This window comes from Phyllostomus hastatus, unplaced genomic scaffold (assembly GCF_019186645.2).
Source record: "Phyllostomus hastatus isolate PE091 unplaced genomic scaffold, TTU_PhHast_1.1 phas_scaffold_39, whole genome shotgun sequence".
NCBI lineage: Eukaryota > Metazoa > Chordata > Mammalia > Chiroptera > Phyllostomidae > Phyllostomus > Phyllostomus hastatus.
The window spans coordinates 11,205,191-11,220,071 of record NW_025334028.1 but is presented as its reverse complement, the minus strand read 5'-3'; the positions used below and the strand labels follow the sequence as shown (position 1 = coordinate 11,220,071).

At 41.9% G+C, this 14,881-nt stretch overlaps 1 protein-coding gene across 1 annotated transcript; it reads left to right on the top strand.

Annotated features, from left to right (window-relative positions):
- The first annotated feature begins 5,200 nt into the window (after nt 1-5,200).
- Nucleotides 5,201-9,474, top strand: CUNH4orf36 (chromosome unknown C4orf36 homolog). The gene is made up of 4 exons (XM_045820273.1): nt 5,201-5,314; nt 6,069-6,205; nt 8,792-8,946; nt 9,144-9,474. The coding sequence occupies exons 2-4, from the start codon at nt 6,144-6,146 to the stop codon at nt 9,275-9,277; spliced, it is 351 nt and encodes a 116-aa protein (XP_045676229.1). The 5' UTR covers nt 5,201-5,314; nt 6,069-6,143; the 3' UTR covers nt 9,278-9,474.
- The last annotated feature ends 5,407 nt before the right edge of the window (nt 9,475-14,881 follow it).

The following is a 14,881-nucleotide window of genomic DNA, read 5'->3' as shown; positions in this document are numbered from 1 at the left end:
GGCGAATTGCTTTATCAGTATCTTAAAGTTGGTATATCATTACTAGAGAAGTTTCCAATGAAGCCAGGAAAAAACCATAGGCTGTGTCTGTGATTTACCAATTAAATTAAAAGAAATAAACATCACTCTTTGAAATGAGAATAAATATTGGGGACATACATGGTGAGAACTTAAATATTTGAAATGGTCAGTTGCAAAAAATATTTACAAACATACACCCTAAAACCTTGTTCTAATTACAACCCTGAGAGAATGTATAATGTTGCAGAGACAGCAAAGTATCAGAATCAGTATAGTCTGGGGTCAAATCCTAGGACCTGACATGCACACTTGAGATGCCTCAGTTTTTTCTTCTTTAACATCCCTAAACTCACAGCACTAAGTTAATAATAGCTTCTATGGTTGTAATACTTAAATGGGTACAATGTATATGAAGTACCTTGAACAGGGGCCAAAGCACCAAAGCATAGTAAATGTTACCTCACTAGTATTGTTTTTATTATGATTGTTATTGTGTCTTTTGCATTTCTCCTTGCACCTTAGTTTTAACACCAGGGGGCAGCAATGCCCTCTCAACCAATTTAAATGGTTAAAATTAGTGGGAGAGATGAGAACAATGAAGACTCACCCTATAGGAAGATAAGCATAAGTCACCAGAAAAGCAGGTGAACTGGGAGGTGGGGGTGGGGGAGAGATGGTGGATAAAATGCAGAAAGAAAAAACAAGGAAAGAGAGAAGGAAGGAGGAAGAGAAAGGACAGAGATGGAGAGAAAGGTATAGGGAGGTTTAGAAATAATTTGATATTTCAAAAGAAAATACTGAAATAGTCATTATGAGGGGAAAACCAGATATTTATTGTATTTTCTTCTACTTTCTATAGTATTTAGTGTTATTTTATTTTTAAATACATGTAGAGGAGTGGTGGTTATTATGTATTTTCTCCATTGACAGTTTTTAAGGATCTTAATTGGTTCTAAATGAGATTTATCGAAATGAGCTGCTGTCCAGAAAATGTCTACAAAACATAATACATTTATTGTTCATTTTTATTTTAAAATATATTTTATTGATTATGCTATTACAGTTGTTCCATTTCCCCCCTTCACTCCCCTCCACCCTGCACACCTTCTCCCACCCATGTTCCCCCCCTTTAGTTCATGTCCATGTGTCATACTTATGAGTTCTTTAGCTTCTACATTTCTGATACTATTCTTGCCCTCCCCCTGTCTATTTTCTACCAACCATCTATGCTACTTATTCTCTGTGTCTTTTCCCCCTCCTACTCCCCTGTTGCTAACCCTGCATGTAATCTCCATTTCTGGGGTTCTGTTCATGTTCTAGTTGTCTACTTAGTTTGTTTTTGTTTTAGGTGTGGTTGTTAATAATTGTGAGTTCGCTGTCATTTTACTGTACATGTTTTTTATCTTCTTTTTCTTAGATAAGTCCCTTTAATATTTCATAAAATAAGGGCTTGGTGATGATGAACTCCTTTAACTTGACCTTATCTGAGAAGAAGCACTTTATCTGCCCTTCCATTCTAAATGATAGCTTTGCTGGATAGAGCAATCTTGGATGTAGGTCCTTGCCTTTCATGACTTAGAGTACTTCTTTCCAGCCCCTTCTTGCCTGCAAGGTCTCTTTTGAGAAATGAGCTGACAGTCTGAAGGGAACTCCTTTGTAGGTAACTGCCTCCTTATCTCTTGCTGCTTTTAGGATTCTCTCCTTCATTTTAATCTTGGGTAATGTAATGATGATGTGCCTTGGTGTATTCCTCCTTGAGTCCAACTTTTTTGGGAGTCTCTGAGCTTCCTGGACTTCCTGGAAGTCTATTTCCTTTGCCAGATTGGAGAAGTTCTCCTTTATTATTTGTTCAAATAATTTTTCCACTTGTTGCTCTTCCTCTTCTCCTTCTGATACCCCTATAATTTGGATGTTGCAACATTTAAAGATGTCCTGGAGGTTCCTAAGCCTCTCCTCATTTTTTTGAATTCTTGTTTCTTCCTTCTTTTCTGTTTGATTGTTTCTTTCTTCCTTCTGGTCCACACTGCTGATTTGAGTCCCCATTTCTTTCCCATCATCATTGGTTCCCTGTACATTTTCCTTTACTTCACTTAGCATAGCCTTCATTTTTTCATCTAATTTGCGACCAAATTCAACCAATTCTGTGAGCATCCTGATAACCAGTGCTTTGAACTGTGTATCTGATAGGTTGGCTATCTCTTGGTTGCTTAGTTGTATTTTTTCTGGGTCTTTGATCTGTTCTTTCATTTGGGCCATTTTTTTTTTTGTCTTGACACTCCTGTTACGTAGTGAGGGGCAGGGCCTTAGGTGTTCACCAGGGTGGGCTAACCCAATCACTGTGTTGTGACACTGTATGTGGGGCAGGGGTCTGAGAGGGAACAATGGTGCTTGCTGTGCTCTCTGTTGATTTTCAGTCCCTTCCGCTGCTTCCCCCAAGCAAACTGGGCCCTTCTGGTGCCGATTCCCATGTGGGTGGGTTTGTATATGTTCTAAGACCCTGTGGGTCTCTCCAGTGAACTCTCCTGTGAGGCTGGGAGTCTCTCCCGGCACCTCAACTCCCACAGGTGTTTTCAATCGCTGTGTTGAGGCTTTATTTCCCCAGGATGGGACCCTGGGTTGCATGGCCTGTCTCGCTCCCCAGTTTCACCTGGTTTATCTGTGTGAATCCGCCAGTCCACTGGCTGCCTTATATGCCCAGCCCCTCCACAATCCGCCGCCTCACTGGGTCCACCCGCTGCCGCTTTGCGCACCCGGGATCCGCCAGCCACCGCTTTTTTTTTTTTTTTTTGCCGCAACCTCTCTCCATCCCCGCCACCCAACTCCGCCCCTTCTACCAGTCTGGATGAATGTGTCTAGTTTAACTCCTTGGTTGTCAGACTTCTGTACAGTTCAATTTTCTGTCAGTGCTGGTTGTTTGTTTTTGTTTCTAAAGTTTCGTTGTCCTTATTTTGATTGTGCGAGGCACAGTGTGTCTGCCTATGCCTCCATCTTGGCCGGAAGTCCATTTACTGTTCATTTTAATCAAACTATTAACCTCAAAACTATAAAAAATATGGCTTTTGTCCTCTGTGTAAAATATTCCTCTACAGAAAGACAGCAGTATATTAATAAACCTATTATTCTATAACAAATACCTCAAAAGTGAATGGCTTAAAATGATAGACACTTACTATCTTTTATTTTCTGAAGACCAGGAATCCTAGAGTGCTCACCTGGGTCTGTGGGCCCAGGGTCTGCATTAGGTTTCATGTAGAAACTGGAGCTGCTGTCATGTGCAGGTTAGACTGAGCCTGGGAGGATCCACCTCGTTTAGTGGCAAAATGCCTCAGTTCTTCCGTTGTTGGCTGGACACCCTGATTCCTTTGCACATGAATTCCTCCCTGAGGTGTCTTGACTGGCTCCTCAATGTGGCAGCTGACCTCCTTCCTACAGGGTGAGTGAGCCAAGAGAGACTGAAGAAGGAGGCCCTCCATACCTTTTATGACCTAGACTCAGAAGTCATATTCTGCAACTGCCACCATATTTGTTCAAAGTGAGTCATATAGAAAATAACTAGACCCAATTTTTAGGAATTATACACATATAATTGGAGTTCTCACATGGAGAAGTCATAGGCTGTCTGGCCTCTCAGTTGGCCCTGCACCCTTCACATGGTCTCTGGGTCTTGATTCTTTCACCTACAGAAACAGAGCAGGCCATGGGTCCACATGCCCCTTCAGTTCTAAGGTGGCTGCTTCTGCCCCTTCTTTTGTGACATCAGCAACACAGTCTCTGTCTTTTTCATCTCTGTTCTTACACAACGGCTTTCAAACTTTTTAGACCCATTGTGAGAAGTACATTTTACACTGAATTTACACACACCCATAGGCATGTGTATGAGGGCATGTGTGTAACAGAAATGAAAGTTCCACAAAACAACACACTTACTTGCGTGATGTGTTCTCATTCCCCCCACCCCATTCCATGTTAATTTATTTTAAAAATTCAAGCTCTACTGGCCAAGGTCAAAATCTACTACATTGGTTTCACAATCCATTAATGGCTTCAGCATTCTTTGTGTTACCATACTAACTCTGCCATTCTTCCCTGTCACTTTTCCATTGGTCCTAGAATAGAAATGTTGAAGAGCAAGCCAAACTTCACCTTCCAGTTTCTGGGAGGAACAAGAGCACCTTCTGAAGGTGGGTCAACCCTGAGAACATTCTAATTAGGCAGGAGCTAGTATCAGAGTTAGTTGTCAGGGCCAGTAGGGCACCGTGTTTTAGCTTTAAAAGGTGGCCCTGCGACTCACTAAACTGTGTGACCCTGAGCAGTCCCTTAACCTCTCAGTTCACCCTTCCTCTATAAAACTGAAATAATGAACATTCCTTGCCTATCTCATGAAGTTGTGACTAGGCTCAACATTAGATAATTAGGTACAAAGAATTTATTGACACGATTTTTAATCCTTACAACAACCCTATAAGAGATACAGAGTGTCACCTGTGTTTGATAGAGGAGATTGAGGATTACAGAATTCATGTAGGCAACATCTTAAAGTTGGCAAGTGGCAGAACTAGAATCCAAGCCAGTTCTGACAGCAAACCGCTCACGCAAGACGGAAAGGTAAGCTATTTTCATTTGACATTAAGTGGTGACCATCGGATGTATTAAACTATGTGGATCCATCCTGAATCACCAGGACATCATTAGAAACTGGCCACGTTTACTGATCCCAGCTGACCGTAAGCACGAACACAAGGCATATCACGTGGCGTTTTGAGCTTTAGCCTTTAAAACTGTCCGGGCCCCGACGGGCAGGTGAACACGAACTGCCGCACTGGCGCTGCTCAGGCGTCACAATGAGAAATAGCTCACAGTGAGCAAGTCGTAACTGAGAACTTTCCCTTAAGTGAGGCCCCAGATGGTCCCTAACCCAAATCCCCAAGTTGCTTCGGCATAACCTCCTGACCCTTAAAAGCGTAGTTTTTAGGGAAAGGACTAGTTTACAGTCCTCTTGCGCTAGAGGACTTTGTTCCTTGAGGGTGTGCGGGTCTTCGGCTGTGTAGCCCAAAGGTACCTGCCCCAAGGGGACCCGCGGGACTCGTGTCCCGGGCCTGTCGCCCCGGAGCCTTCGCAGGCGGGACCCCAGCACAAAGCCCTTTATTGAAGCCGCGGCTCCTCACGCCTGCAGGAAGGAGGAGAGTGCCGCGGCGCGGGCCGCGGTGCGCGCGCGGCCTTGTGCACCGAGTTTGCGGCGAGCTCTGCCCTGGGTCCTCTGGGAATCCCGGCGGTCCACAGACTCCGAGTGCTGGTAAGCAGGCCCTGGCGCCCCCTGCGCCCCCTTTGGGACTCGCTCCCCCTTTGGCACTCGCTCCGGGGGCCCTGGTGGAGCGGCCCGCCCTCGGGTAGTGGTAGGAGCTGGGCGCGGGCTCGGGAAGGAGGTGCGCGGGGAGGGCGGGGGGTGCTCGGGCAGGACCCGCCGCTGGGCTGCGGGCCCCGCGGCAACCCAGACCTCCGCCCGCTCCGAGGAGCTGGCTCCCGGGGGGAGGTGCAAAAGGCGCCGGTGCGCGGGGCTTGCCTGAGAGACCTGTACGTGGGGGAGGAAGTAGGGTCGTTGCTTACAATTAGACACTTTTTAAGTTAGGTGTTTCAAAGAGGGAAAACCTGGGAAAGGTTGCTTTTTTTTTCCTTTTTTTTTTTTTGAAGGGTGGGTCGGGGTCCCGGGAACTTCCAGTGCCGCACAGTCCCGCGTCACTTAACCCCGCCGCAGTCCGCTGCAGTCGGGGCGGTGCGGGGTTGGAGCCGGTTTGGCCGCTCGGGCAGGGACGGGGGGAAACCCTGCAGCTAACCTGGCATTTTCTCCTCGCAAGACCAGAAGAAGCGGTAAAACGACTTCCTGGAAAATAAAAGAGAACACAGTTCTACCTTAGCAGTTCAGCTTCACCGAACATTTTGTTAGGGATGGCCTGGCATTCAGAAATACTTTCTCTGAATCTTTTTATTATTTGAACATTAAAAAATATTCAAACGAAAGCCATTGATTAGGTGTGTTGCAACCATTTCAGGCAAAGTGAACAGAGTATCCGCATCCTTATTACAAAAGGCACCTGCGTTGGGAAATTAGACTGTAACAATTCACCATGGCTTATGGCTTGCCAAGGAAGAACTCAGTGAAAACCATTCTGCGGGGCAGTTATCAAGTGTAAGTATTTTTATTCTGGTATGACTTGACGTACGTAGTGTCCTTGCTAAAATAAAAGTACTGGACACCCTTGTGTTCCTCGTGAGGTAGATACTAGACTGCATGAGACATTTTCAGGTGTCTTGATGCTGTGTTTTGTTTTTTAAGCCTCAGTCCTCTTCAAAGGAATTTATAAATCATCTTACTTGGTCTTTACAACAAAAGGGCACTTAAAAAAAAAGGGGAAGGGAGGGAGAAAGAAAGGGAGAGAAACATCAATGTGTGGTTGCCTCTCACACATCCCCTCCTAGGGACCTGGCTGGCAACCCAGGCCTCTGCCCTGACTGGGAATAGAACCTGTGACCCTCTGGTTCGCAGGTTGGTGCTCAATCCACTGAGCTACAGCAGCCAGGGCCAAAAGTGCACTTTCAAATGAGAAAACTGAGATTTGAAAAAATGGTTTGATCAAAGACAGTTGTGTAGTAAAGTGAAGTCTCCTTACTCTAAAGCGACACTTTGTACTATTGCCCACTGCCTTAAAATACCTCTGTAGATAGTGCAAATCTGTCTAAAAATGCCTTGGTGTCAGGTATATCTTAACAAGAGCACTTAATTAACTGGTGTTGAAGGGTCAGTTTTTCATCCTGGATACTTTGGCAGGCAATGCCAAATGATCTCTGCAAAACAAGTGCCTTCTCTACCCTTCTCACAAGAAAGTAGTTTATATCATACTATTTATAAGAGCAACTGAATTAAGAGGACAGAATGGTAGTAGCACTCTTTGGAGTTCATTTGCTAAAGCACCTTGTGCTTTTTGTTTTATTATTTTTAGAAGGTTATTAAAAACACTAAACACATACAACTGGCATAGAAGCATTTGGAAGGAAAATAAAAATGTTATTTCTCATGTCCCCATTCCTACCCCACACCCCAGTCATACTCAGGGGTAAAATGTTTTATATATTTTTATAGAATTTGTGTATTATACAAGATGCACATATACGTATGAGGTCTGCCCGGAAAAGGTCCAGCCATTGTTAGTATAACGAGAACAGTTAGCACAACATGGATGTAACCTGGCAGCCAAGGAGAGTGGACTGGAATGCATATAGGACAATGACGCCTCAGTCCTCTTCAAAGTAGGCACCTTGGGGCCTCACACAGGTTTCCTAATCTCCTTGTTTTTTGTATCTTGTATCTTTAATAAATGTCTCTGTTTTTCATATTACCTGACTGGATACCTCCCGGACAGACCTCATGCACACTCACATGCACGGTTTCACACATGGGTTTATGCTGAAGTTTGCTCCCTATCCCATTACATCTGGTAAAGCCTAGTGATTAAGGAAGGGCACAGATTCTAAAGTTTGATGTTCTTTGTTCAAAACTCCAACTCAAGACCAACAGCCTTGTGACCTTGGGCAAGTTGTTCTCACCTCTTGTTTCCTGGTCTTTAAAATGAAGATAATAACTGCACATGCCTACTGAATAGGGTTACTTTGGTAATTAAATGAGTTCATATGTGTAAACTGATTTAAATAATGCTTAGCGTATAGTAAGTGCTAGATAAATATTAGCTGTTTTATTGCTCTTCTTTCCAAATCAACATATAAGGATAAACTTCATTCTTTCATTACAAGTATGTGCCACAATTTGTTAACCAAGCTCTTTGATAGACACCAAGGCTGTTTTCTTTGGGGTTTTCTGAACAAACAGTGCTTCAGTAAGCATCTCATAAATAGCTTAGTGCACTTGTTTAAGCACACCTCTAGTAATTGTAGAATTCAAGTCAATCCTTAAAGCTAGAAGGAAAAGTAGTAAGGAGGCTGGAGGTAGAAAACTAAAGGATGGATGGCATGTGTGTACTGCCCTCACTGCCCTCACTTATGCCAGAGCAGGTCTTCCCCTTCCTCATGCAGATGAGCTTATAGTGACTGTAGATGAGAAACATCTCATTGCTTTTTTTAGCTGATATTTTAAATTTCCTAGTTAGGATACCTAAAACAATTCATTTAAAGTTCGTAGTGATTATTTTAAGTGTTATAGTTTGGTATTTCATCTCTCTTCAGTTTTCTAAGGATTCTCTTAGTACTAGTGCTTATAAATAAATATACCTAGGCTAAGTACCAACACTGGTTCTTAATTAAGTTGGGGATCTCAATTCCCTTGTCTACACCTACATAGTGGCTGTAAAGGTTAAAATAAGATCACACACTCAAAGTCTTAGTGTGTGCCAATCACCCTCCTCAGGGCATGCTTATTTGCTTTGTTCCTTCTCCCCTAATGTGACCTTATTTTTGATCAGCCATAAAAGACTACATCATTTTAAAAGACATGGGGAGATTCCATTGATGTCAGGGAGGCTGTATTGTGAACAAAAGTTCCTGTCATTAAAGCTTACGGTAATTTTTCAATATATCATTACATTAGTTAATATAAAGCTCCTTCTCCTGGCTAGACTAGTAATTCTAGAAAATCCTGAATACCCCACACCCATAAACCAAAATGTATAGTAGAAAACAGAACTTGAGAATTAGATGTCTTCTGTATCCCATAATAGATGCTTAATAAGTATTTGTTGAGAGAAATAATGAATTTTTACTCCAGAGAGCAACCGTGGGATCTTGCACAGCTTACAGAGATCTGGTACACCAACCTGGCCAAAATCAAGTTCCCATTCTTGCAAGAAATTACATTTGGTAGTCCTGTACACCTCAAAAGGTGTAAAATCAGAAAGGATGGTCTGCTTCCTACTGCAGAAGGTATGTTCAATTAGAACTACTTTAATAAACTGTAAATTTTATATCTTTTGCTCATTATCAGCTAAATGTTTAAATATGTTCATTTTCTTGTTTATATTCAAGAATATGAATTTTGCTATGTAATAAATATTCAGTTTTTTCCAAGTTACACCTTGAGAAAATATCTGTTGGATTGCTTCATGTATTTTATTTTTTAGACATCAAACTGGAAAGGGAAAGTGAAGTGAAACATCTGAATAATCTGAAACATCAGGAAAATATAGCTGAGGAAATTCAATTTGCCCTAAGGGGAAAGCAAGGTGGTTTGAGAAGACCTCTTCCCCCTAAGTGACAGTCTCCTCAGAATCCAGTCTGTGCTCTGTGCCTTCCAGTCTGGAGGGATGAAGGTCTGCAGCCTGTCTCTGTGTGAGTTTCCCTGCAGGCATGTGAATGCTGCTGGGGGATGAGCCAGCTCCAATGGCTGAGTGGACAGCTCTGACAGGCCTTCTGGTCCCTGCCACCCACCTGTTCCATTGTGTCACAAGCAATAACGCAGTAAGTAGATGAAAAATGCATCTGGATGGAGTCATTGGTGCTATTCATTTTGATTTTTGTGAAATGGCACTAAGGGAAGAGAAAACTCCTTGTCAGAGACATTGTTTTGAAGAACATTTAAAATTTGCCTCTCTGAGATCCTAAGGAGGCATCAAGACAGAGAGAGAGAAATTCTTTTTTAAAAATTATATTTTATTGATTGTACTATTATAGTTGTCCTGATTTCCCCCCCTTTCCCCTAACCCACCCAGCACTGCCCATTCCCTCAGCCCATCCCCACACTATTGTTCATGTCCATGGGTCATGTGTATAAATTTTGTGGCTGCTCCATTTCCTACACTGTACTTTACATCCCCATGGCTATTCTGTAACTACCTCTTTGTACTTCTTAATCCCCTCACCTCTTCACCTATTCCCTACATGCCATCTTATCTGACAACCATCAAAATGCTCTGCATATCCATGATTCTGACTCTGTTCTTCTTGTTTCCTTAGCTTGTTTTTAGATTCAATTGTTAATAGATATGCATTTATTGCTATTTTATGGTTCATAGTTTTTATCTTCTTTTTCTTAAATAAGTCCCTTTAACATTTCATATCATAATGGTTTGATGATGATGAACTCCTTTAGTTTTTTTCTTGTCTTGGAAGCTCTTTATCTCCCTTCAATTGTAAGTGATATCTTTGCTGGGTAGAGCGATCTTAGCTGTAGGTCTCTGCTTTTCATGATTTTGAATATTTCTTGCCAGTCACTTCTAGCCAGCAAATTTTCTTTTGAGAAATCATCTGATAGCCTTATGGGAACTCCCCTGTTGGTAACTAATTGCTTTTCTCTTGCTGCCTTTAAGATTTTTGCTTTATCTTTAGTCTTTGGTATTTTAATTATGATGTATCTTGAAGTGGTCCTCTTTGGATTCACCTTGTTTGAGACTGCTGAACTTGGATGTCTATTTCCTTCAGTAAATTAGGGAGGTTTTCTCTCATTATTTTTTCAAATAGATTTCTAATTTCGTGTTCTCTCTCTTCTCCTCTGGCACCCCTATGATGTGGGTGTTGGAACGTTTGAAGTTGCCCAGAGGATGCTTACTCTATCCTTGTTTTGGGGAATTCTTTTTTCTTGTTGTTCTGATTGGTTGTTTTTTGCTTTCTATGTTCCAAATCATTGATTTGATTCTCTGGTTCATCTGCTCTACTGTTGTTTCCCGGAAAATGATTCTTTGTTTCAATTAGTGTATTCTTCATTTTTGACTAGATCTTTTTTATGCTGTTGAAGTGCTAAGTTCCTTGAGCATCCTTATAACCAGTGTTTGAACTCTGCATCTGATAGATTGCGTATCTCCATTTTGTTTAGCTCTTTTTCTGGGGTTTCAATCTATTCTTCCATTTGGGCTATGTTTCTTTGTCTCATTTTGGCAGCCTCCCTGTGTTTGTTTCTATGTATTAGGTAGAGCTGCTAATGTCTTGGTAGCATAGCCTAATGTAGTAGGTGTCCTGTGGGGTTCAGTGGCACAGCCTCCCCTATCACCCAAGGTGTGTACTCAAGGTGTGCCCTTCGTGTGGGCCAAGTATACCCTTTTGTAGTTGAGCCTTGGTTGCTGTTGGCAAGTCAATGGGAAGGATTTACCCAAGTCAGTTAGCTGCAAGGACTGTCTGTGACCTCTGACCCCCAACCTCCTCCCTCCATGGATGATTCACTGTGTGGGGGCAGGGTGGTGGTTCTCCAATGTGGTCTGTATCTGTTCTCTGGTTGTGCAGGCTCTGGTGTTTCCCTGATGATGCAGGCCAATGTCAGTCCCCACCTGTATTCTGCCCATAGCCACCCTGCATGTCTATAGAGCAATCTGAGATTGCTGCTTCTTGTGCTGGGCTTGGAGATTCCCAGGTGAAGCCAAGCTGTGAATCTAGGCTGGCTGCTTCTAGTGCCAGGCCTACAACCACTTAGCAAGAGTTACAGGGAGTGGGGGCTCACTGAAGCTGGCTGTAGTTTGGTTGAGAGGATTTAGGAAGTTGTGACATGTGAGCCAAGACCAGCTATTGGAAAAGTCACTGTTAACAGCTTGTGTGGGCCCATTAGTTGGGTGGCACAGCTTTAAGGATCTGTGGGGGAGGGTTCAGAAAAGGGACTATAGCTTCTAACTGCCTTTCTGTCTGGGAGAAAGCTGTCCCCCAGCTCTTGCCTTGATGCCAGACACTTCAGTTCCTCCCTGTTTGCCACTGGTGCCTGTCAAGCTGCTACCTTGGTGCTGGGGCTGAGAGGGAGTTGGTCAGAGTAAGTCAGTATGTGGATTCTTTAAGAGGAACTGCTTGGGACTTCAGAAGTTTCTTCCACAGATTCAATCCCCACTGGTTTTGGCAGCCAGAAGTTGTGGGGAATTAACTTCCTGGCACTGGAACTGTGGGGTGGGTGGCCTGGTGTGGGACTGGGCCTCCTCCCTCCTGAGATATCTCTTCCAATTTATTGACCACACATGGATGTAGGACGAACCCATTACATGTCTTCACCCCTCTTAATAGTCTGGATAAATGAAGTTTCTTTAATTCTGTAGTTGTCAGACTTCCATTCAACTCAATTGCTAATGATTGTGAGTTATAATTGTTTTATACCTTCGTCGTGATTTTGATGAGGTTGTGCGAAGAGGTGAGATGTGTATACTTTCACCACCAACTTGACCAAAAAGTCCTCTAAAATATCACGAGAAATTCTTTTAAAAATGGTAAGCTGTAAAAACTTTTGTTTGGTTAAGAAAAATTGTAGATTTCTTTTTAGTGGCTCCCCATTTCTCAATTTTTAGTGATATATCATTCTCATGTAGTACTTTAACAAGTAAAACTTGTTTATATTTTGTTCTAAAAATTGTCTTTTTCCTTCTACTCACCTTCATATTGTATCTCTGGGATGCCCTGGAGCATGTGGAACACATGTGTGTATGCGAAAGTGACATGAAAGTAATGAAGACCTATATGGAGGAAAACTCTTATTTGTACAGAGTAGCTGGAGAATGAGGAATGATTAACTAGAAAGTTTTGGATTTGCACGAATGAAGCGATTTTCCTAGAATTCAAATTCAGTAAAGCACACTTGAATATGAAAGTATATTTAAGCACCATTTAGTGTTTGTTAAATGATTCAGTAGGTATTTTAGGTGTTTCTGGTATCTTAACCTCATTATGAAAGGCACTATAGCATAATGTTTAAGAGCGTGTACTTTAGACCAGGCTGTCTGGTTTCTTATGTTATCACTTCGGGGCCTACCCTAATGCCTAACTCATGTAGGCACTCAATAAGCATTTATTATCCCTGGCTGGTGTGGCTCAGTGGATTGAGCACTGGACTGCAAACCAAAGGGTTGCCAGTTCACTTCCCAGTCAGGGCATGTGCCTGGGTTGTGAGCCAGGTCCCCAGTAGGGGGCATGTGAGAGGCAACCAAACATTGATATTTCTCTCCATCTCTCTTTATCTCTCCTTTCCCCTCTCTCTAAAAATAAATCTTTTAAAAAAGAGAAGCATTTATTGATTATTGATTGAACATTTCCATATGGTCAAAAGTTCATAATTGAAAGTACTCATGGAAATGGTTTGTATGTGTGGTGATGATGCAGGAAAGCATAGACACAAAAAGCTATCTTCTGTATGAGGAAGTCAACAGAGTATGCATCTATAAAGGAAAAACCAAGAAGTAGAAATACCTAAGTGTTACTAACAGACACAGGTAAATAATGAAATAGGTGAAAGATGAAACTGGTTGCCTCTGTGGAAGTGAAAATGAGTGGCAGGGGTAGATACACCTGCTGTCTTTAAAAACAAATTTTTATTTTATTCTTTAATGTACATTTACAGCTGATAAGTTTAAAAAAGAGAAACAAAATGAGTTCCACAGAAATTAAGAAAATTTCTCAAGGATATGCAATGAATCAGGGAAAGGTGGGGAAAGGAGACTAGACACAGACCTATTTATTAAAACCTAGAGTTTTCTTTCTACTGCTGTCTTATGTAGATGTAATTTTTAAAAATATATTTTATTGCTTATGCTATTACAGTTATACAATTTCCCCCCTTTATTCTCCTCCACCCTACACACCCCCTCCCATCCGCCTTCCCCCCATTTAGTTCATGTCCATGGGTTGTACATATAAGTTCTTTGGCTTCTACATTTCCTATACTATTCTTACCCTCCCCATGTCTATTTTCTACCTACCATTTATGCTTCTTATTCTCTTGTACCTTTTCCCCCCTTTCCCCACCCACTCCGCCACTTATAACCATCCATGTGATCTCCATTTCTGTGATTCTGTTCCTGTTCTAGTTTGCTTATTTTTCTTTTTTTAGGTTCAGTTGTTAATAGCTGTGAGTATGTTGTCATTGTAGTGTTCATATTTTTTATCTTCTTTTCCTTAGATAAGCCCCTTTAACATTTCATATAATAAGGGCTGGGTGATGATGAACTCCTTTAACTTAACCTTATCTGGGAAGCACTTGATCTGCCCTTCCATTCTAAATGATAGCTTTGCTGGGTAGAGTAATCTTGGATGTAGGTCCTTGCCTTTCATGACTTGGAATACTTCTTTCTAGTCCCTTCTTGCCTGTAAGATTTCTTTTGAGAAATCAGCTGATAGTCTAATGGGAACTCCTTTATAGGTAACTGTCTCCTTTTCTCTTGCTGCTTTTAAGATTGTCTCCTTATCTTTAATCTTGGGTAACTTAATTATGATGTGCCTTGGTGTGTGCTTCCTTGGGTCCAACTTCTCTGGGACTGTCTGAGCTTCCTGGGCTTTCTGGAAGTCTATTTCTTTCACCAGATTGGGGAAGTTCTCGTTCATTATTTGTTCAAATAAGTTTTCAACTTCTTGCTCTTGTTGTTCTCCTTCTGGCACCCCTATGATTAGGATGTTGGAATGTTTAAAATTGTCCCAGAGGTTCCTAAGCCTCTCCTCATTTTTCTGAATTCTTGTTTCTTCATTCTGTTCTAGTTGAATGTTAATTTCTTCCTTCTGCTCCAAATTGTTTATTTGAGTCCCAGTTTCCTTCCCTTCACTGTTGGTTCCCTGTACATTTTGCTTTATTTCACTTTGGGTAGCCTTCATTTCTTCATTTTGCAAGTGAACTCAATCATTTCTGTCAGCCCCTTCTTGCCTATAAGATTTCTTTTGAGAAAGCAGCTCACAGAACTCCTTTGCAGGTAACTCTCACCTTTTCTCTTGCTGCTTTTAAGATTCTCTCCTTATCTCCAACCTTAGGTAATGTAATTATGATGTGTCTTGGTGTGTGCCTCCTTGGGTCCAACTACTTTGGGACTCTCTGAGCTTCCTGGACTTTCTGGAAGTCTATTTCCTTTGCCAGATTAGGGAATTTCTCCTTCATTATTTGTTCAAATAAATTTTCAATTTCTTGCTCTTCCTCTTC

Excerpts from the sequence above, each read along its gene's own strand:
- CUNH4orf36 (XM_045820273.1), top strand. The coding sequence starts at position 6,144 with ATGGCTTATGGCTTGCCAAGGAAGAACTCAGTGAAAACCATTCTGCGG. Across the intron at positions 6,206-8,791 it reads CTGCGGGGCAGTTATCAAGT|AGAGCAACCGTGGGATCTTG; the intron begins GTAAGTATTTTT and ends TTTTTACTCCAG. Across the intron at positions 8,947-9,143 it reads TCTGCTTCCTACTGCAGAAG|ACATCAAACTGGAAAGGGAA; the intron begins GTATGTTCAATT and ends TTTATTTTTTAG.